Here is a 22,973-nt window from a genome sequence, read left to right on the forward strand (position 1 = left end):
AGTCTGCAACCATTTAACCATTTCTATTATTGCCCTTGCAGTGCTAAGTGGTATGATTTGTATTGCCAATTTCACTTTGTTTCATTTTCACAAATAAAACACATTGAAACATGACTAAATGTATTTTGGGAAAAGTACAGTGTATAGTTTTCCTGTTTGAACATAAAATATAGGTCATTATCCATGTTGGTTATTATACAGTCTTTTATGTCCGTTTTGATAAAGGGTGCTAATCATTTTGGAGCCCATTGTACATACATACATACAGTACATACTGATAGGTTAGTAGTTTTACTGTTGCTATCTTTATCTGTATCACAAATACACTCACCAAGCACTTTATTAGGAACATTTTTGTACTTTATTACACCTACTTATTCATGCGATTAACTATTGAGCCAATTGTGTGGCAGTAGTGCAATGCATACAATCATATAGATGCGGGTTAGGAGCTTCAGTTAATGTTCACATCAACCATCAGAATGTGGTAAAAAATGTGATCCAAGTGTGGTCAAGACTTTGATCGTGGAATGATATTTGGTGGCAGACAGGGTGGTTTGAGTATCTCGGAAACTGCTATTCTCCTAGGATTTTAATGCACAACTAGTCTCTAGAGTTTACAAAGAAACAGAAAAAACATCCAGTGAGCAGCATTTCTGCAGACAGAAATGCCTTGGTAATCAGAGATGTCTGAGGAGAATGGCCAGACTGGTCAAAGCTGACAGGAAGGTGACGCAAATAACCACACATTACAACATTGGTATGCAGAAGAGCATCTCTGAACACACAACACATCATAACTCTTAAGTGGATAGGCTACAGCAGTAGAAGTCTAATAAATATCTAATAAAGTGCTCCTGTAAAATGTCTGTCTCTGTATACAACTGCAATAGTGTCTGTAGCAGGGGATGTCACACATTCTTGCTAAATGTCTCAGCCAGAATCTCTCAGAATCAGCCACTTCCCAATTCTTTGTTATGTATGACTGAACTATACTTAAGCACTGCATATACTGAAGTCTTTAGAGATATTCTCAGAACTGTCTGCCCGAATGCTCTTTGTTTCTCTCTCCCTTGCGCATTGTATTAAACCTGAAAACTTTTAAGAGAAGTTCTCCATCGTCCTGCATTTGATTCCACGGAGAAGGGAGAAATATCCTAACAATACATACATGCATACATTCTCACATACATGCTCACATCACTTAATCGTATATATCCTGAAATCTATAACACAAGCTGTTTTTGATATCAGAATGAACATTCCTTTCAAAGTGTAAGAAAAGAGCTTGGTTGGGCTTTATGCTACCTATTGCTCTAAAACAAGAAAGGCGGGCTGACTTAAACATTGTAAAGAAAATGAATCTTATCGTTTCATATACAACCGTTTATACACAATGGAACTACAGTCACAATGCAGATCACTGTTGAGGCGTGGGTTGCGTCGAAAGTGCCATTGAGCAAGGCTTTTCTTTTTCTTCTTTGTCGGCCATCTTCTTCAGCCTCGATCCTCCTGATAATAAACAGATTGTTTCACCTAATACGGGTTTCTCTCCTCTTTTGTGTGATTTATGCGCAGTGACATTGTAATTTATATTCAGCAATAACTCTATTAATCACTTAAAAATGTTGGAGGTTCGGCTTTTAATTGCGACATTCTCAAATGGCCATTTCATAAATCAGTGGAAGTAGAGCTTAATAGTGGCACCAGCGAGCCTGTGTCCTGTTTTAGATGTTTTTGGCTTGTAGCACGTACACCAGTGCGTGGTGGTGTTCCCAGCAGGCTGTGACGCGCTTTGACTTTTCGACTCTTCTTTGCTGTCTGTGAAGCTCACAAGGGGTTCCAGCGCTTCGAGGCCCTGGAGCAGAGTGACTGGTTCAGCCCTGGACAGGCCTGGAAGGGCGTGGCCCCGAGACAGAGGTTCCTCATCATTCACATCCTGGACAAGAAGGTGAGTGAGTGGGTGGGTGGGGTTGGATGCATGAGACCAGACTGTCTTCCTGTCTCTCACCACTGTACTGTCCAACAAAGCTTCCTCAAAAAAGCTGGAAAAATATATAGAAACAATTCTTACATCTGTGATGTTACTGACCTTGGGGTTCTTCTGGGGTTCGTGGGGGAGCCTCACCTCACTAATTGGAGTTTCTTGACTACTAACGTTTAAGTTTGCATTTTCAAGCAGTCAAATGGGGCCAGTTCCATCAGCTGACCCAGTATCTTTCTAGTTAAAATAGGAGGCAGACTGTTTGAAATCCCTAACCCTGCCCCAAGAGTGCAATCCACCCCCCCTCCAGTGGTCAGCTCTCTGGATTCACATTTATCAATATCCTTAAACTATGTCATGTAACGTGGAAAAGTGATTTGCAAACAGCTTGGAAAAATAACTCTTAGCCTCAAAAATATGCATACTTTTCCATTGCAATTGTTGTACTTGATATGCATGTGGGCCTTTAAAGGAGGGGAAGGGGGTTGAAGAGCAGAGGTGGGATTGAGAGGAGCGCGACGGCGCTAACCGGGAGACCATAGGGTACGGTCACGGGAGTCCAAAGGAAAGCTCCGGAGCCTGAATCAGCAGCCTGAGTCGTGATTAATTTAGCCGCCTATCCTCATCGATCGGCTAAAAACCCCCCCCAAAAAAACGAGGCTGCCATTTTGACGACATCCCGTAATGGTTCACGGAGATTTATGGTCCGTGTTAGCAAAAATTTGACCGGTAAGTTGCTTTGCTTTGAGCAAAACCGATTCGCTGAATCATCACCCCCGCGTGTCATACGACAGGAAAAGAAGAGCTCTCTAGAAATAAAGAGCTGATTGATATTTAAGCGAAAGCAGTTGAGCGATGTCCTCCACAGACTCGAAATTGGGCGCCTCCTTGATTATCTCGGCGGGTGATTGATACGACGCTAAAGCGGGAATCGCTCTTGCTGTAAGGCGGTATTATGATGTGGTAGTGAGGTAAGAAAAGTGACAGCCTGTAGCTTAGTGGCTGAGGTACACCACTGGGACCCGGAAGGTTGGCGGTTCAAGCCGGTGTAGCCACGATACGATCTGTGCAGCTGGGGGGCCCTTGACCAAGGCTCTTGACCCCACATTGCTCTGGGGAGGATTGTCCCCAGCTTAGTCTAATGAACTGTAAATCTAATGTGAGGTCCCTCTCTCTTTCCATCCAGGTGACCCTGTACACGTATAACTGGTCGGTGGACCTCGGGGCCACGCTGAGCCGTGAGCTGACCCGGCTGGTGCAGTGGCAGAACGCCCGTTCCCACGTGGTGCACTGCCTGCTCAGCCAGAAGATGGGCCTGTTCCACCACTACTGCTTCTCCGACACGCCCACGCACGAGGACCTCAAGCAGGTGACCACGCAAAACCTGTGCGGTCCTCTCCTGGAGTAATACACACATACACACAAACATGCCTGCAGGCGTGCACACATACACATATACACACATATACACACATACACACACACACACAAACACGCATGCACACGCATACACACACATACACGACACACACAAACACGCATGCACACGCATACACACACATACAAACATGCCTGCAGGCGTGCACACACACACACACACACACACACACACACACACACATACACCCACACACATACACAAACATGCCTGCAGGCGTGCACACATACACATACACACACACACACACACACACACACACACACACACACACAAACATGGATGTACATGCATACACACACTCGCACAAACACGCATACACGTACACACACACACACAGCGCGCACACAAGCACAAACACACATTCACTTGCGCGCAAAGAAATACACACACACACGCGCACACACACATGCGCACATACACTAAAAACACACAAGTAAACCCAGACAGCATTACCTGACAAAGGCACTACATACAAGCATTTGTGTTAGACAACCTGCCTGCGTTTACGTATGCAAATGCACAAATGATGAGAAAGGAGAGAACCGCGTCTGATGGCGTCTAGATTCCCGGATCCAGCGAGGGTGTGCGCAGCGCAGTCCAGCGCAGACGCAACAAAGAATGTCGGAAAGCCGCACGGACATGGTGTATCCGGCACATTTTTGTGGTCGACGCTCCGAGTCCCGTAAGTGAATGAGGCCGGAAGGTGCACGGGGCGGCCGGGCTGTTGTGAGTTCCGCCTCACGAGGTGAGCGGGGCCCCACAGGGGTTTGGCGAGGGCCGCTTCTTCCTGGCATATGGCATGAGCGCTGGTGTGTGGCCGGCCCCGGGGACACGGCGGTAATACATAAAGCACGGGAATAATAATAATCATCATAATAATCATAATAATGACCGTAACCGTAATAACAATAATCATAATAATGATAATAATGTTATTCTTATTATTGGTGTTGCTGTAGTTGTGATTTGTAGTCGTTTTTGAGTGTTCTACCCTGGGTTGATGCATGTAGGCTAAACCAGAGGTGTTCATCTTGACGCAGTATTCATGTCTTCTTTATAGTCCGCCATTGCAAGTTAAAGATTGTCTCTAGATTGTCTTAGCACAACTTGCCGAACGTTTTAAAAACATTGTTTTTAACTGCCAGGAAAACTGGTAATACTGCAAATTAAATACTGGTAATTCTTTCTCATATCCGATCCACAGCCTGTGCATGAACTAATGCAGAGGTTCCACGCAGAACTAACGTGTTTTACACAACCGATATGATTACTATTATCATTGTTACTCCTGGTCATCATTATCAACATCATCATCCCCACCTTCCCCATTATATCATATTGCTATTTTCATTCTTCTTATTTAGCTGCATTCAAAAGGCTTCGTAATGATGTTTTCTCTCTCTCTCTCTCTCTCTCTCTCTCTCTCTCTCTCTCTCTCTCTCTCTCTCTCTCTCTCTCTCTCTCTCTCTCTCTCTCTCTCTCTCTCTCTCTCTCTCTCTCTCTCTCTCTCTCTCTCTCTGTCTCTCTCTCTCTGTAATGGAAATAAAGCTGGGGAAAAAAAGAAAAGCACGGGAGGCGGGGGCAGAGAGCGAGAGCAGGGAACAGGGCTTGCGGCGATCGCCGTGGGGTTCGAGCACAGTGACTGTAACGTGCCCCCCCTCCCCGGGTTGGGCAGAGGTGATACAGAGCGGCAGTGACAGGCAGCTGTCAGACCCCCTGGGTCGGCCCCGTAGCTCCGGGAGCACTGCCACACCAGCGGGTTCCTGCCACTCTCTCTCTGAACACAGCTGCTGACGGTGACAGGGGAGGGGGTGAGCCCTCTGCCATCCTTTGACTCCGGCGAGACGTGAATCTCCCACTGGCTGGTTGGGGACTCCCCTATAAAGCAGCAAGAAATTATAGAAACGTTGCAGAAGTCTATTTAAAATAATAATTTTCCGTTCCGTTTAATATTGTAGTTATTATGTGCAGTCAATCAAAGAAAGTGGTTTCTTTACTGTGGTTTAAGGTTCACAGTATAGGTTCCAGAATAATTATCTGCTACGCAAAAGTGAAGTGCTGTCTTAGAAGCGGTCTCATTTACAGAAATTGAGTATATCTGTACTGCAATAAACAGCCGTTTTAGAAAATATGATGGTATAATGATGATGCAGTCTAATATATTGTGGCATTGGGTAGTGGCCATAATTTGTACATGTTCCAAAGTGTTCCAGTGTCTTTATAATATATTTTTAGTCAACATTTCCCTCTTCAGACTATTTTTTGCAAGGGTTATTTTTGTACATCTGATTGGCAGACTGTATGTGCCAGACGCTGATCAATCAAATATTTACTTTAGCATTTATTCACAAGCTGTTCTTATTTCGGGAGAGGGGCTAAAAACCCATTTTCTATCATTTTTGTCTTTTGGTTTTTGGAAGTTTCACCATTTTCTTTCGGCAGGTTCAATCATTTTCTTCAATTACCAGATGCCCTGCACTCATACAGGCAGCCTAGCAACTGAGCACGGGCTCTCCTCCAATACAATTTCCCATATGCCTGCCATTTTATTGAAGGAGAGGAGCATCTCTCAGCAGCTAACCTGTAGGCCCCGGTTGAGTAGACAGGGGGCGCTTGTGCATAAGTTCACCAAGGAAGTGAAAACTGACCCTAGCAGAATTGTAGCCGTCTATTCCTGCTGCTATGGCAAACCTGTGTCAAATACGTTACTGTTTTGGATTCAAATGCTTTTCAACTCTTTACTGAGCTTGTCTGGTGTATTGGAACCTATGAAATACTCTCATAAAGTGCTCTTAGTTGGCTTAATTTTTACATTACATTACATTTTACATTTTACATTTGGCTGACACTTTCATCCAAAGTGACTAACAGTTGATTAGTCAGACTGAGCAGGAGCAATGCGGGATTAAGGGCCCTGCTCAAGGGCCCAACAGCTGTGTGGATCTTATTGTGGCTACACCGGGGATTGAACCATCGACCTTGCGGGTCCTAGTGATGTACCTTAACCACGACGCTACGCTAATTGCACCAGGTCAGATCAATCACAGAAAAGTATTTGAATCCAAAACAATTAAGTATTTTACCCAGGACTGTGCTATGGACTCTGTCTGAAGCTAATGTCATGACCCGGATAGGAATTAGCGATGTCCTAGCTGTGCAGTTTAGTCACTGGAGGCAACACTCTGCCACTAGGGGGCAGCTTCCTTTACCAGTTGTAACTTTCCCAGTCTTGAAAGTACCACAACCCAGTTTTCAAAAGTACAACATTTTCATCCTCAATCTTACCAACTTCAGTGTCTGCACTGAAGCTGCAATTCTATTATGCATTTTCCTCCCCTTCAGTCTTCCTCCTCATAAGCCTATTTATAAATTTAATACTTTTTCAAATATCCTTTTTTACTCTGCGGCAGGAAATCTTTACTTCCCTGCTTTCTTGCCCGAGTCACATGTCTTCCCATTTTTAACAGTATTGACTGGAACTGAAGTTAAATTTATCAGGAGGAATTGACAAAGGTATTCTGTTCAGATGGTTCAGAAAGATCCATGTGTTGATCTTTAACATGGTGACTCAGCACTCAAATAATTTTTTGGTTATAAATTGGAGGTGTACTTTTATGTAGGTAATTATATATATTTTTATAAAATGGTTATTCATCTGAATTTAAATAAAAAACTTATTTCAAGCTAATGTTGAATTATCCATCTTGCATATGTGCCCCTGAAAGTGCATCTGGTGTAGCACCTGCAAAGGACGGGATCTGCAGATAATTTGAACTCTCCCTGAGAACTTATCGAGCCCCCGGACCTCCCTACTAAAGTTCCAGATTTTTCTTAATCCAGTTTCCCAGCCTTCCCCCTGCATCCATCACCACAAGTCACTCTTACGCAATTCTTTTCCCAGGCGGGGGGTGCTTTGTCTCCGACAGAAGCCTCTTGCCAGTGGCCTTCAGCCTCTTCGCCAAACTTCAGAGAAGAAGAAACTGTAAAAGTTAATTATCCCTCTGGTCGTTCTCTTCTCGGTCCGTCTGCCCTAGCGCGTGTGGACAGAAGGCAGACCCAGCGCGGCAGAAAATTCACCCGCGAAGGACGTCATCTGTCGCCACTCGGATGGGGCTCACGTGGACACCAGCGCCCGGTTTGGCCAGTGGCCTCAGGGCATGGGGGAGGGTTACGCGATCGCACGGCGCAACTTCTCCAAAGTAGAGAGGAGGGCACGTTAGCGGTGCTGCTTTGACTGGCACAGAGCATCGTTGTCTATTCGCATCTGCTGAGCTTCATTGCTCTGTTCGCTGAGCATGGATAATCCTGTTTGCATGGCCGTTATCATAACCAGTAATAGGGAAATATCTTAATTAGAACCCTTGTGCAACTTCTCACGTTCGAGCTGTGTAGAATTTAGAAGGTGTAAGGTGGGTCGTCCCCACGTGGTTTAAGGTTGGTTAATGTGAACGTTTGTCCCCGTGTGGTTTAAGGTCGGTTAATGTGAATGTTCGTCCCAGTGTGGTTTAAGGTCAGTTAATGTGAACAGTTGTCCCCACGTGGTTTAAGGTCGGTCAATGTGAATGTTCGTCCCAGTGTGGTTTAAGGTTGGTTAATGTGAACAATCGTCCCCACATGGTTTAAGGTCGGTTAATGTGAACGGTTGTCCCAGTGTGGTTTAAGGTCGGTTAACGTGAACGGTCGTCCCTGCGCGGTTCCTCTAACGGTCCGCATTCCTCCACCAGGAGCCCAACCCGTTCTTAAACTCCACCCTGGAGCCGGACGCCCTCCTACGCAGTCCCATCCCGCCCGTGGCAGGCAAGGACCAGGGGAGGCTGAGCGGCTCTGGGCGCAGCCTCCCCCCACTCCCCTTCTCCCCGGAGCTGGTCCCCTTCGACGAGGCCCTGCGGGACATCACCGCCGGGAGGCCCATGGACCCGGCGGGAGGCGCAGACATCGTGGCCCGGCACGGAGCTCAGCTCCTGGAAATAAAGGCCGCGGAGCGTAGGGGTCAGTATTACAAAGGCCCACACGCATACTGTTTGTGCTTTTGAGTTTTTCATATCATTCTGGAACTTTCCATTTGTGTTCCCTGCTCATCCGAGTAAAACCATTACAATTCTGGCAGAAGTATTCATATTTTAGGGTGTAACTGCTATTTTTCTGAGCTGTTTGGAAAACGGTAAGTGCTAATCACTGTGCCACCCACATTATACTATCCATACCACAAAACCTATTCTAAATTCTGTTCCAGGAATCGCATACATTCCAGGTCTCTGACATGCCTGACCTGGGTATTTTGGATACCTTGTTTTCCAGGTTTTATTTTGTGTCGTACTGACTTCAGATACATTAAGATGAATTGATGCGTTTGATGCATTGAAGACAAACTCACATTGGGCAAAAAAAAATGTCATAGTTTTTGTAGTATGCTGGTACACATGGAAATATATATTGTTTTCGATTTTACACATTCTATCTCATGAGATACAATATGTAAAACAAAAAACATTTGCATATTTTATTTCAAAACCATTCATTGTCTAAACAATTTGAAAAATGTAGGTTTGGAAAACAAGGCACACATTTGTTAGTATATTGAAACTTAGAATGCGAAAGCGTTAAAAATGTATGTGTTGCTTTGCTAGCTCTGTAATTGACAGGTCACTGTTGGGATGAGTATTGTAACAGAGTGATAACCATGCATCCTGTGAACCCAAACATTAGAAAACAAAATTTGTTTTTTCCAGGACACACACCAGATAGGCAACTAGGCAACGGGTGAATTAATTTGACTTTTTCTGTCTGTTCCGGAATAACATCTAATAATATCTGAAATGAATTATTTGGTACCGGTAAAATGTATTATGAAAGAAATGGGTCTCTGCATGTCATCTTCCTGGAAATTCATCCTAGTTTCTGTTTCCAAGTATTAGGTTGGAACTACTGCTAATGACATGACCACAGCTGTAGAGAAAGGAGGCGGAATTTATTAAGGACAAAGAACAACAAAGAAGAAAAACTTGTGATAGGATACACACGGCTTTATAAGCCTCATAATTAAAGCAGATATCGAGTTCTGTCAAAAAATAAAAAAACATTAGACCCAGATTTTTGGGGCCCATGTGATGCCTCCATCGATTTTTGGGTTTCATGAGGTTTCACTTCGCCCATCACAACAGAAAAGGCCTTTCTGTAGGAAAGGCTGCAGAGATATTTTGAATTCAAATACTTTTCAACACTGAGCTGAGTCTGATGTGTTGGAACCTATGAAATACTCTCAAAATGTGCAAGCCCTGCCTGTCCTTTGTTGGCTCCAGGCGAGATCACAGAAACAAAACAATTATATATTTATACGTCTGAGCAATATTGCAATACTGTAATAAGAATGACAATAATATGTGATAGTGTCATTTTCTGTGACTCAGAAATGGAGAAGCAAATGAAGATCGAGAACCTCTTTGTGACGTGGCAGCAGAGGTCTGCACAGTCCAACATGCCCATTACTGTGAGTACCTGTGAAGTGCTGTGAAAAAGTATTTTCCCCTTCCTGATTTCCTCTGTTATTACGTGCTTGTCATACCGCAGTTCTGCAAGGTAGAGTGAGCTGAAATTCCAACAGAACAATTTGAAAGACTGATATGAAATTAAAGGAAGCATTTGGTTGCAGTTATTGCTGTTAAGAGTGGTGCAATAAGTTATTAATTTTAAGGGAGTAATTACTTTTTCACATGGGTGATATGAGTGATTGATAAAATAAATCAAAATAATTTATTAAATAAATGAAATAAGAAAAATATGTTTTTGTTTACTGTTTTCCTTTGTCTAATATTAAGTTTTAATTATTTTAGTATTGAGGATATTCTAGCTGCCAACTGTGGTATGCTACTTGGAAAGTTATCAGATTATTCTTCAAGGGTTCAAGTTTAAATAATAAGGCTAAAAATAACCACTTAACAGAACTGTCAAATACTGAAATGAAGCCAAAGTTTAGCTACGGTATATTAGAAAGCCTCAATTAGCACCATTAGGGTGATTTTTTTGAAGAGAATGTAGTTTAAATCGACACTGCATTTGTACTGCGAAAAAGATAATTTGCTTGTGCATATTTCTGTCTACATCTTCTGAGAATGCTTTTTTAAAAAGTCAATTTAGCCCTTTGAAGTTAATGAGACGAGAGCTGTGGAACGGCGCCTTTGTTCCAGCGTTTGGACAGACCGCTGTAATCAGCAGCGAGATCAGTGTTATTCCACCCCACGCTAGACCAGATTAATCCATCACAGCCCACCAGCCTGTCAGCCTGTACATGTAGCATGACCTGTGTGCGATGGGAGCCCTCTCCATTCATCAGCCTGATTCCCCACAGCCAACAGCTTCTGATCCAGTATTCACTGATTCAGCCCCTGATTGATTGCACATTTGATTGTGCGAAAATGACAGGCGAGCGCATTAGCATAGATCTGTCGGGGCCTCAACCCAGGATTGCGCAGGGAAGATTGATTCGTTAATGGAACTGATCTCCCAGCGGGCTTTGCCGGGCGGTTAATTTATGGATTCGGGACTGCTCGAAATGAGACTCACATGTTAAAGAGAGCAAACAGTACAGTTGTTTAGTCAGATTGTTCAAAGTTTTCATAAATCGGCCAAGAAGAGACATGAGATGAACGGTTTGAGAAGCGTCGAGTTTCAGTTATAAATTTTGTTTGACGTGACTCACTGGCAGTTTTATCACGGGGGCGTCCTGTGATAAAACTTTTGATACTGGTTGGTTTGTGTCCCTTGCAGGTCGCTGACCTAGACACCCTGAAGCAGTCGTCGCGGCTGGTGCACTACTGCGCCACCCCGCTCCTCTTCGACCCCGTCTTCCGTAAACAGATCCAAGAGGAGCAGATAATCCACCCGCAGGTCAAGGTGAGCGCTCCAGCAGGGATCCCCTTATCATTCCTTCTCAGCCACATGCCCGCATTCACCACCCATTTTGTAGAGCGCTCCTTTTTTGGGATGTAGGATTCTCATCTCTTTTTTTTTTTATTCCCCAAAGAAATGTTGTCGGTTAAATAAGGACAGAGATTCGGCGAGTTGACATTTCTTTTTGTTTCGCTTCTTGTTCTTTGGGGGAAGGGTTGTGAGAGTGAACTTTTCCCATTAGTAAAGTTTGAGCTTAGAGGGCACTCGCCTAGAAGACCTTATACATCTAAAATATAAAAATACATGCTTCAATGGAGTTGATTTTCTCTTTAACGTGATAATTTGCAACTCTCAGAAGTCAAGCAAAAATGCTATATTTTCTCTACTTCGCCACATACCTTTAACAATACATTAGATTACAGTCATTTAGCAGATGCTTTTATCCCGAGCGATGTACAATAAAGTACAAATCAGAACCAGGGACAAGTGCATCGAAGACCCGAGAGGAAAGTACAGTTCCAAGTCCTGGAGTGATCGCATAGATGAACCCTTGAAGAAATAAAAGGTTTCAGTTTTTTGCATTACCCAGCTTGTCTGAACTTGTCTGAAGGCTTTTCTCCTGTACATCACTGCCTGCAAAGTTGGCTTGTCATTCTCTCCATGACAATACACTTTTGTATGTCCAGTGCCTCTGTGGGTATCCTGATAACCTACAGCTCTTTCTGAATCTTCATCCAGTCCAGAGGCATCATCTAGTCTGCAGTAATTTCTCTATTGAATGCCCTTTCACCCTTCCCCCTTCATAAACTGTTGTAAGGGTAATTTTCTTAATTGATTCTTAATTGACAATGTGTGTTAACATCAAGACAATCACATGATTACAAACAACCTTTTAGTTTTAATCCTTATTACTATTTGACCACTTTCTGAATTAAGTGCTTACTAGTTTTTACCTGGATCTGTTTCATCAGACGATGCTCACCAGTGAAATGTTTTTCCCCTAACACTGTCAGACTTCTTTCACCAGTTTCCTCCTCTTGCCCTGTACCTGTCCCCCTCTCTTGTCTCTCCCAGAAGCGGCACCGCTCCAATGACTCCAACGCCTCGGGCCGGGACCGCAGCTACAGCACGGACTCTGCAGAGATGCTGCCCAGCCGTCTGCGGGAGGAGCCCTGGCTACAGGACATCTCCAACACCTTCCTGCAGCAGTACGTCCAGTACCTGCAGAGCATGGGGTTCATCTTGGTGCAGGTCCGGCCCCAGTCCCCCGCCCGCAGGTAATCCTCACCACTTCGCAGGTCATCGGTGGCATGAATTGCTGCATATGGGTAGCTGGGTAAAGCCATTAAGTTTGTGGATGGTGTCATTTTATGCCAACTCCACAATAATGACACCGTGATAATTAATGTCGTTAATACTTCTTTTCATGACACTTGTTACAGGAGCCAGGTGAAATCGCTGCATGAGTGACAAATCATGTAGCCTAGCTTAGCAGGCCATTCAGTTTTTTACTTTTCGTTCAAATTAAGCATTTTCTTTTTGACTCTCGCAATGCAGGCAGGCTATCCTAAATATTAATAAAGACAAATGGTAATATTACATACTGTACTTGTATTTTCCAGTTAGCAGAGCAGTGCTAAGGCTTAGTTGGCAATGGCTTTGCAGATCAGTGAGTTAGCCGGAACATTAGCTAACAGACCTACATTTATAATGGAAGGCGTTGATGTCTGAAGTGAGTGCTGCCAGATGCAATACATCATCATATTTACTTATAGTAAATGTTATGTATTTAATAGTTTAATTCATAGCTACTTCAGCTAATTTACTACCAGAGCTAGCTATCCAACTCTTATTTTAATATGATGGACAAACTGTGACATTTGCTGATCAACTACAGCTGGCTAAGTTGGCTGATCGGTTGTTATATTTTACCTTGATGTGCCACCTAAAATGCAACTTACAAGGAAAATGAAATATATTTGATTTTATTTACAATAACACCATATAACTAGGCAGCCTGAGCTAGCTAGCAACGCTAAATTACAAGTTACAAGCAGGCTAACAACCATTGGCACTGACTGACAGAACCTAAACTACCAGCGTTTCAGTCAATTTCAAATTCAAACTAACAGTTCATGAATATTGCGGCAAGCTGTCTTGTGACGCCACATGAAATCTATGAATAGCCCACCGCCAACCACACCTAATTTGTGAAGGCAGCTGCTGCTCACCTCTAAACGCATCACCATGCTGCTTAGGGACTGGGGCGCTTGTGGGTGCTTCCATCATGTCTCAAATTCACAGCGGCGGAGAATAACATTTTCCATGAGTAAGAACATCCGAGCGTAAGCACCGCTTGAAAGAAATGAGATGTAATCACGGCAGACACCAGCCAGATGCTGCCGTCATTGTGCGATGTCCGTTTTCCCCGGCTGGCGTGCCGCGGTTCATGCAGCATCAGCGGTCCCAGGACCGAACCTTGACCGTGACCTTGAACTCTTTTTGACACAGCATTGCGCGTGCCCGGGCTGCCGCCTTCAGCTCTCTGTCCACTGAAGGGAGAACGTCCTTCTCCTACAACAAGCAGAAGAGCGAGGAGAGTCCCAAGGTGAGCGGTCTCTCGGCCAGACGGCGGGATAGTGCGTAAGGAGAAACGCTTAGTCAGCGACGGGGAGATGTTAATGGCTCTCCCTTCCTTTCTCTCTCCTCCACCAGAGCGGCGGGGCGGGGACCACAGCCTACCACCTCCAGCGGGCCTTGCCAGGGGGAATCGTGCTGATGGAGCTGGCCTTTCAGGTGAGGATTGAAAAGAAACTGCTCATTTTTGGGTTCCATTTCTTACTCTTAACTGATGATGTAGCCTCTTGACCGAAGGCCCTTATCAGCCCATGGTGTCATGTCCCAGTATTTATGGCTTTTTTATTTCTTGTTAGCAACAGCATTTTTGTCAGTCAGTGAATAGCTTGAAATGTACAGTTGACATATGCCATAATGATTGCTAGACAGTGAGATCTGGCAGTTGGCTTGAACAGTTAGTTGAAGGTGAATATAAAAGGTGAGTATAGTAAATATAGTTCTATTCTGGTTTTGCAAGAGAACTTCCTTCAAGGGTATGGATTAAATGGTTAATTGCTCTTTTTTCTTGAATATTGAATTACTAAAGAAGGGTTCCAGAAGGTATACTAAATGGCGACTCTAAATCTAATTATATGATGAACTGAATTAAAAGCTTGTGAAAGATTTTCTTATGGAATTTTCTCAAAAGTTCCATGCCAGACAACTTCAAATTTTCAATACAGTTTAAAAGGTGGATTGATCATTTGAACAAACAGCCCATCATTGAGTTTGGGCTTGTATTTCATCAGAAAATCTCAGTCTTACCTTTTGAAATTGTGCTTCATTTTCCCCAAGCTGGTCACATTTGGTATAGCGAATGTTCATCTGTGTGCAGGGAGGAACAGAGACAGTTGGTGTTAAACGGCAATGCAACACCTTTGCTCTCATTTATAACATTAATGAAAAATTAAGTTCATAATTCTATAATTTTATATTTCCACGGCCAAAGTTGGCTCGATTCTATATCTGGCAACCACTAGTAGTTACATTACATTTACATTATTGGCATTTGGCAGACGCTCTTATCCAGAGCGACGTACAGTTGATTAGACTAAGCAGGAGACAATCCTCCCCTGGAGCAATGCAGGGTTAAGGGCATTGCTTAAGGGCCCAACGGCTGTGCGGATCTTATTGTAGCTACTCCGAGATTAGAACCACCGACCTTGCGGGTCCCAGTTATGTACCTTAACCGCTATGCTACAGGCCGCCCAGTAAATGTGTAAATGCTGTGGCGCTGTATGTAATTGAATGAGCTGAGACCAGGTGTTGACCCCTCTCTCTCCCACCCAGGGCTGTTACTTCTGCGTGAAGCAATATGCTTTGGAGTGCTCCCGGATTCCCATGGGCCAGACGGTCAACTCCCAGGTAACCCACATGCGTCCGCATTTCCCAAAAGCCGGCCCGGGTCATTAAAGCCCATATAGCCTATCTGTGATGATCTCTCACCGGGGGGTTGGGGCTCCAGTTCAGGCAAGAAAAACAGTTCTGCCAATAGAACCCTCCAGATATTTTTCCAGAAGTCTACCATCTGCACAAGCAGGAGTTAAATCATTTTGCTTTCCTCCATACCACCTTAGGGTCATGTAACTCTTTGCGCTGTCCCTGCTCTTTCCTCTCCAGAAATGTGTTTATTTTTCCTGCGATTATTTATGTCGACTTCAATGCATTTCACTGGAGCCTGGCCCAGTTGCCTCTCGGCCAAAGTATAATAAAGTGCAAAATCCCAAATTATTTTAAGCCGTTTCTGTGTTTCCCAGAAAATCCCAGATGTCGCTCACCAGATTTAATTTATTTTTTCGCTTAAAATATTAGACTGCATTGGGTACTACATCTGGTAATTAGTACAATAGTAAGAACAGTTCTCAAAACGGAAACATCTGTTGTTGGCTAAAATGCGCCGCAAAAGCATCAGGTGTGTTTTGTCTTTGCATCCCACGAGGCCGCTCTCCCAACAACTTTGTGTTTAAAAACTGAATGCCCACAGAAATGCCATATTGCTATGAGTTGAATACAGGAACAATGAATGGCGCCAGATAAATTAATGAAATAGTCCATTGTTTATGGTGGTTACAATGGGAATATAATCCAGGAACATAAGATCTATTTTCACTGGTAAGCCCGGAAATAACACAAACAATCTGATTTAAGAAATGAAAAATGGAACGGATGAATGTAAGGACAAAGGCATTGTTGATAGATTGAATATACTTGAATATACTCATTTACTTTTATTATTGACAGTTGAAAAATGTTTGAATTAATGTTTTGAAAGCTGTTAAAAAGTAATTTATGTAGATTGACAGATGCACATACTATAGGTTCATATGTGCTTACCTTTCAATTTGAGAATAATGTCAAAGATCTGCATGTACATCAATGTCTTGCCTCCAGAGAAAAATGCAAATTACATTTATTTTCAATACGAAGAGAAATAATTAGGTGTACTCCCCAGAGAGAGGAAAGCTATGTGGGAGTTCTTCTTTGAGTTATAAACAGACATAAAACAATCTTCTGAAGAGGCAGGAAAAGCAGCTCTCCAGAAAACACACACACACAAATTAGTTTATCACACTTACTGTGTTTTAGTGTGTTCACAATTCAAATGAAAATGAGGTTGTCAAGCTCATTGTTGTTGTTCCAGCACAGTTTGGCCTTCATCGAACCACGGTAAAAACACGATGGTTTAATGGAGAGCTGCAGTGCAGTGGACAACAGTATGTGAATACTTCATGAAGAGATATTATTAAGAGGCAGATGAGAAAAAAGTAAATGCTAGGGGTTGGTAAAGGACAATTTGCTAGTCTGTTGGTGTAACGGTTCTCCAAATCCATGATTCACTTGCATCAAATTTTGAACCAGTTTGGTTTGTATGCCTGAAAGGGAAAAACTGCATTGCCTCTTTCTTTACTAACATGGGCTTCAGATAGTGGGTGATAAATGTAGGAATTACATCCTATTTTAGTGGACCAAAAGTAATTGGACAGTTGGCCTCGGCTGTTTCTGATTTTTCAAGTGTACTCAATCGATTCCTTGGTAAAGGTATAAGCATTCAGTATCTCGTGTTGATTCGAGGCTGATTCTTGGGCAGTTCTTTTTAACCAGCACACGTGCCCTAGCCAGCACTCTGATACAAGTCAATCTTGGTCTCTGTCCACAATACCTTTTTCCAGAACTTTCCAGGCTTTTTGAAGTATCTCTTAAATAAGAGCTGTAACCTGGCCATCCTGTTATTGAGGCTAACTGGTGGTTTGCAGTCTTCTGTGTACAGAAGTCACAATAAGAAGTACATCCACAGCTGCCGCCTGAAGACCATTTCCAGTCAGTTGGATAGGTGTTTGGAGGTTTTGCCTCATTGTGGTGAGAATTCTCTGTCCATCAAATGTAGAGGTTTTCCTTGGCCTACCAGGTCCTTTGTGATTACTGAGATCACCAGTGCTCTCTTTCTTCTCAATGATTTTCCAGACGATTTATTTTCGTAAGCATATTGTTTGGCGTAGGTCTGGTTTGTTGTATTCTCATTTCTCAGTCTCATACTGGCTTCCTTGACTGCCATTGGCACAACTCTGGCCCTCATGTTGACAAACGGCATTAACAGACTCCAAAGGCAATCAAAAGCCTAGACACCAAAAGTGTTCTTATACTTGCACTATGTATGCAATTTAATCCACCTGACTAATCAAAAACAGCTGAGAAGCCAACTGTCCAATTCAATTACATTTGGTCCTCTAAAAATACTTACTGGAAGATTTCTTACTGTAAGGTTTTTCTCAGATTGCTTATTGAAACCAAAACTAATATATGGCAGGTACGGTATCTATTACCTCAAAATGAAACTATGTTGTCTGTTAGCACCAAAAACGTATGTCATACCACGTTCCAGTTGAGAGTGGAATTATGTCTTTAAATCATATATTTTCTGAATCGCCACTGATGTGACTGCTGTCAATGATACAAAGTGATATGTGTTTATGGTTGCTTATTGTTAACATGGTTGAATATGTCAATCTACAGAAACGCCATTGTCCAACAATGTGTAGCTTTCATGTTATAAGGCAAGATTTATCCAGTGTCCAGTGAAAATATGCATCTGCCAGTTTTATAGAATTCTGACAGATTGAGCCTGAGTAAACATGTCAGAAATGAGCATGTAAAATCATTCAGGATGAGCCATTATTAAGTTACAATGCAGACCAATGTTCCAGAACCCAATAAGTGTAAATAACGGAGTACTCAGTCAAGGTTGTCTGCTTTCTGTTCCACTGGGTCCTACTGTTATTGATGGAATTTTGTGGAATTGTTATATCACATTAATACTCCACCCAAGGACAATTTTAAGAACCAAAACAGAACAGTTTATTAGTAATGGTTTGAATGTTGTCATTGAACATAATATTAAGGAATACATTCTTGTTTAATGTACATTTTGGAGCAAAGCAGATATAACAGTCAAAGCAGTTTCTTCCTGGCATTATTAACGAGTGTCAAATGTCACTGGAGTGCTTTTATACGATTTCCTTTATATGCCAGATGACAACAGAACATTCATGATCGTTCATGCAAGGTCATCTGATTATACAGTAGGCTCCAGAACCAATATTTTTGAACCCAGGCCATATTTTTGGAAAATAATATATGTTGCTCTCCACATGCTTGGGTATGGCTTATGACCTTCATGTGAATTGTCATCGTAACCTACTTACCACGATCACTGACCTCTGTTTTATACTTGTGTGTGTATTCGTCATCTGTGAGTGACATCGCTCTTCCTGTCAGTCTACCTGTGTCTGTGTGTGTGTCATTTTCACATCACTGGTGCAGAATATGGCTGACCGGCTGCCCTTTGACACCACGCCCTGACCCCCCCACGCTTGTGTGTGTCCTGCTGTCTGTCTCACGGTGTCTCTCAAAAGCCCCCGTGCCATCTCGTCTCCTCTCTCCATCAGGGCTCCCTCCTCAGCAAACCTCGTAGCAAGCCGTACGCCGAGGCCACCTCCGTCTCTGACTCTGCGGTATGTCCCAGCAAGCCCTGGGGCGGGCTGCGTCCATCCAATCAGGCTTCACTCCTCTAAACCACCCGCCCCACCCCCCAAACCCTCTCGCTTTCCTGCCTCTGTTTTATCCCCCCCTCACCCCCCCCTTCCTACTGTCCCTTCTCCCCCTCCCGGGCTGATGGGTTCCCTCTTCTGTTTGAATGCGCCAGGCTCCTGCGGCCCTCCAGCAATGGGGTCTCCCATTTTGAATTGTAATTTCCACCCTTGTCTCTTTTTTGGGTTGCCCCTCTTTTTTTCTGCCGGGAAGGGGAAAGGGCTGGGGAGGGGCAACATCTGATTTTGCTGGGCTGTGGGGCGCTGTAACTCTCCCTATCTGAAAACGCTGCTTTAAGATGGAGGCTTACTCTATTTCAGCCTTTATTAGGTCCTGATGTCAAGCATACATTAACCCGTTAAGGTGTAAGATCGCAAATATGTGATTACGATGTTCAGTTAAGGACATTCTAATGTTGATGTAACAATCACTTCTGGTAATGGAAAGCAATGGCGTTTCTAGAACACTGACATTTTAAGAAATATTCCAAAGAACTAGGGGAGATCGGGGTCTGTTGTGACACGGGGTCCATTGTTACCCAATGTTTTTTTTCCCCCGATCAGAAACAAGCTAGCCTCCTGTAAATCACATTGCACACCCCCATACACGTCCTCTTTCACCTCGGACCTCAGCAGACCAGTTCCGTGTCAATTTTGTGCTCAGAAAACATTGCGTAACAATCAACCCCACAACAGACCCCGATCTCCCCTACTCTTCCAAGGGTTAAATTTAACGTTCACCTCCAGGTAAGTGAGCGTAAGGTGAAAGTGGGTGGCTGGGTAGCGTTACCCAGGAGGTCCACAGGGTTCACGCACCCTAAGCAACACCTGGACCCCCCCCCCAGGGTGGGGGGGCGCTTTCCGAATCGGAGCTCTTAACAGCGGCGGCAAGCCGCGCGCTCACTAATGCTTTCAGCGAAGTGACCTCCAGGAAGACAAGCGGCTGTCTTTTTTTCCACGGTCGTCTCGGCCCCTCTCCGGGCCCCTGCCCCATTCAACCTTCTCCTGCTGGGCTCGTAACAGGCTCTCTTCTGGCTTCACCTCTCTCCCTGGTCGGCTCTTTTCCACGGTATCCCTGCTTCTAGATGGATTCCTCGAAATGCTGTGATGTGCTTTCCTCAATTCCACCCCCCCGCCATCTATGGAAATGTAATTGTTCAGATGAACCATGACTGCTTTCCTGGGGTTATTTTTTTTAGGTGCCATTATATCTGCCCTTGTCTCCCATGTTTTTAAACTGGACCATTAGCTGATATTAACGTCATTCACATCGCCTCTTTGGTCTAGCTCTTAGGTAGACAGAGCTAGACAGACAAGGGGGTTGATAGTCTGTCCAAACAAAGTATCACTCGACTGGGCAGAAAATTATTAGGCTTTTGAGCACGTTCCTCTTGAAGTCTCCAGTGTGAATTCTGCCTTTGTGAGATGCAGAGCGCCAGATGCTGTTTCAGTTTGACATCTGTGCACGGTATTTAAATGTGAGCTTAAAAGAACAGAAGAAAATAAATAGTAAATTCTGTCCAACTTGTAGCCACAGCTTTTAGGCTGTTTTGCAGTGATAATAATTGCAACATTACTGCCTTTTGACAACCCTGAAACATTTTTCAGACAGGAAAGGGTTACCGCACAGTCAATAGCATTGTGTAGTACCCAAATGGGAGGTGTGCAGAATGGGTTGTATCCAGTAGTAGGTCGTCAACACTTCTTTTGTTACTCTATTTACACCCACTCTCCTTGGCTTGTAAGCGGATGCCTTAAAGGTTTAATTTAATTGCGCCCAACCTCACAAATGGCACACAGTGAGAAATTCAAAGGGTTTCCATAAAATGATACCAAATATTGAAAACAAGGCAGGGTTGGTTCCCCTCTTGCTCTCCTTGGATTATGTCGTTAAGTAGTTTGTATTTAGTTTAGTTAGGGCCAAGCTAAGCTTTCTTCAGTCTACATAAATTTTGACAAGTCTAGCAGAGGATTATGCAGCTCATCTTTATTTTCATTTGATACAGGTGTGTTTAAGTACATCTTAAGTACTTAAGGAAAGCTCACTTGAGACTTGTCCAAATATGGACACTGCCTAGCATGAATGCAGAGGGTCTTGTTGACGTGCGTCAATCGGCACGGCATTTATGGGCTTTCGAGTCCGTCTCACTGGAGGGCTCTGATTTAATAAGGCCTATTTGCATTTGTTCCAAGCAAATGGCCAACATGAAAGGCGCTGCAGTAGTAGCGTTTAGTCTTTTTTTTTTTTTTTTTTCCTGCCCTCTTTATCGTTCCATAATTACTCCACGTCGTACCCCGTCCGTGCAGTCAATTTGCATTCTCCCATTAATGCTTTTGTAATTTGGTCTTTGATGTAGGATATAATTAAATAAGATGCCATTATAAAATTTATTGATATCGCATAGACGCTACAAAAGACTTGCGGATGACGGCAGGAACACGCAGTAAGCCCTTCAAGGGCACCGCGCTATTTGTTGAATGTGGTAGGGACGTGCCTAACCGACTGGAAAGGGGGCTTCGGATTTCTTCTCCCCTCCCTTGGCAAAGATGGGTTTAAGGTGGGCTTTCAAGGGAGAGCAGAGCAAATAAGAGCACTTACGCACATTCCATTTTCACGATGGAAGAAGGGGCACTTGCGTCGGCGCGTGGGTTTCTGCAATCGCATCGAATTCAAGCGATGCCGTCGCTTGAATGCAGGGTAAAAACTGCTTATCTCTGGCCTCCGGTCCTATGTGGTGGTGAGGAATGGCTGCGGTACACAGGGCTTCTGCCCGCAAAATACTCGACGGCCACGCCTGCCAACCGGGCGCGACAGAGCTGTCGAAGGAGTTTTTTTTTCCGGAAGTGACCGTGCCCTCCCCCCCACCTGTCTTGCAGCTGTCCATGCTCTTCACGGAGGAGTGTGACAAGGTGCGGGATCTGATGCACGTGCACTCCTTCAGCTACGACTTCCACCTGCGGGTGGTGCACCAGTACCTGCTGGGCTGCCACATGACCCTGCGGCAGGGCTACCAGCTCACCAGCTTCCTGGAGGACTTCATCGCCCACCACCCGGACATCCCCAAGTTCGGCCGCAACCACGTCTTCCAGGGTGAGTCTGCCGGACCTCCCCGAGCTGGCCCTCTGAAGCAGAGCCCTGGGATGTTTTATCTGCTGCTATTGTAGGTTCTACCTATTCACAGGGAGGAAGGTGGCTTGCTTGGCACTGCTTTTGTCAAGATAGCGAAGACGATTGTCTGTTGGGAACAACTGTGTTAAACATCACATTTAAATCCATTGGGTCAATATCAAGAAAATAAGTTTTGATTTTATTGTTTGTATATCTGCTGTGAGTAATTTTGAGTGTTCATATTTCAGTAAATGAAATGTATAACTCACATACTTAGGGGCTTAGCTTCCAACCCGTGTGGAACTACAGATATGAATCCATGAATATGAAGGTGTTTTGACCTGTATAATACTTAACAGTACATGCTTTTCCAACAGGCAACTATTCTGTCTCCACGGGAATGATAACGGCTCACCAGCTGTACAATTACATCACCGACCACGCCGGCACCTACAAGATGAAGCCTCTGCGTATGTCCAAGGCAGCAGTGACCACAGACAACAAGAAGGGGGCGCCAAGCACCGACCTGCACGAGTACGCATTGGTGGCTCTCTGGAACAGGTAAGGCTGGAACACATAATCTGTTTTCACAGAGATTTCTGGAAAGAACTGCACTGATCTTGATGTAGGCCAGGGGTCATCATCTCTGGCCCTCAAATCCAAATCCGGCCCTGGTTTTCTTTTCTCCCAAGTAATTAGTGCTACCGATTGGCCAGTCTGTCTGCCACACCTGACTCCCTGACAGGTGGAAAAACAGCAGTTCTCTGCCCTCAAGGGTCATGAGTTGCTGATCCCTGATGTAGGCTTTTTTCCCCCTCAACTGGTTCCACTGAAAGCTGATTCTCTCTCTTC

The 22,973-nt window shown here is 44.1% G+C and overlaps 1 protein-coding gene across 17 annotated transcripts in view; it reads left to right on the top strand.

Annotated features, from left to right (window-relative positions):
• szt2 (SZT2 subunit of KICSTOR complex) overlaps positions 1-22,973 on the top strand; it is a 95,522-nt gene that overhangs the window by 65,298 nt on the left and 7,251 nt on the right. For 14 of the 17 annotated variants that reach the window (XM_061237377.1, XM_061237386.1, XM_061237380.1 and 11 more), the window contains 12 exons: positions 1,830-1,951; positions 3,171-3,353; positions 8,150-8,414; positions 9,833-9,912; positions 11,190-11,315; positions 12,387-12,589; positions 13,824-13,920; positions 14,028-14,108; positions 15,219-15,293; positions 18,872-18,937; positions 21,890-22,103; positions 22,499-22,682. In XM_061237377.1, coding sequence (XP_061093361.1) covers positions 1,830-1,951; positions 3,171-3,353; positions 8,150-8,414; positions 9,833-9,912; positions 11,190-11,315; positions 12,387-12,589; positions 13,824-13,920; positions 14,028-14,108; positions 15,219-15,293; positions 18,872-18,937; positions 21,890-22,103; positions 22,499-22,682 — 1,696 coding nt within the window. The other 3 variants (XM_061237388.1, XM_061237396.1, XM_061237390.1) reach the window with 2 other exon arrangements.

This window comes from Conger conger, chromosome 4 (genome assembly GCF_963514075.1).
Source record: "Conger conger chromosome 4, fConCon1.1, whole genome shotgun sequence".
NCBI lineage: Eukaryota > Metazoa > Chordata > Actinopteri > Anguilliformes > Congridae > Conger > Conger conger.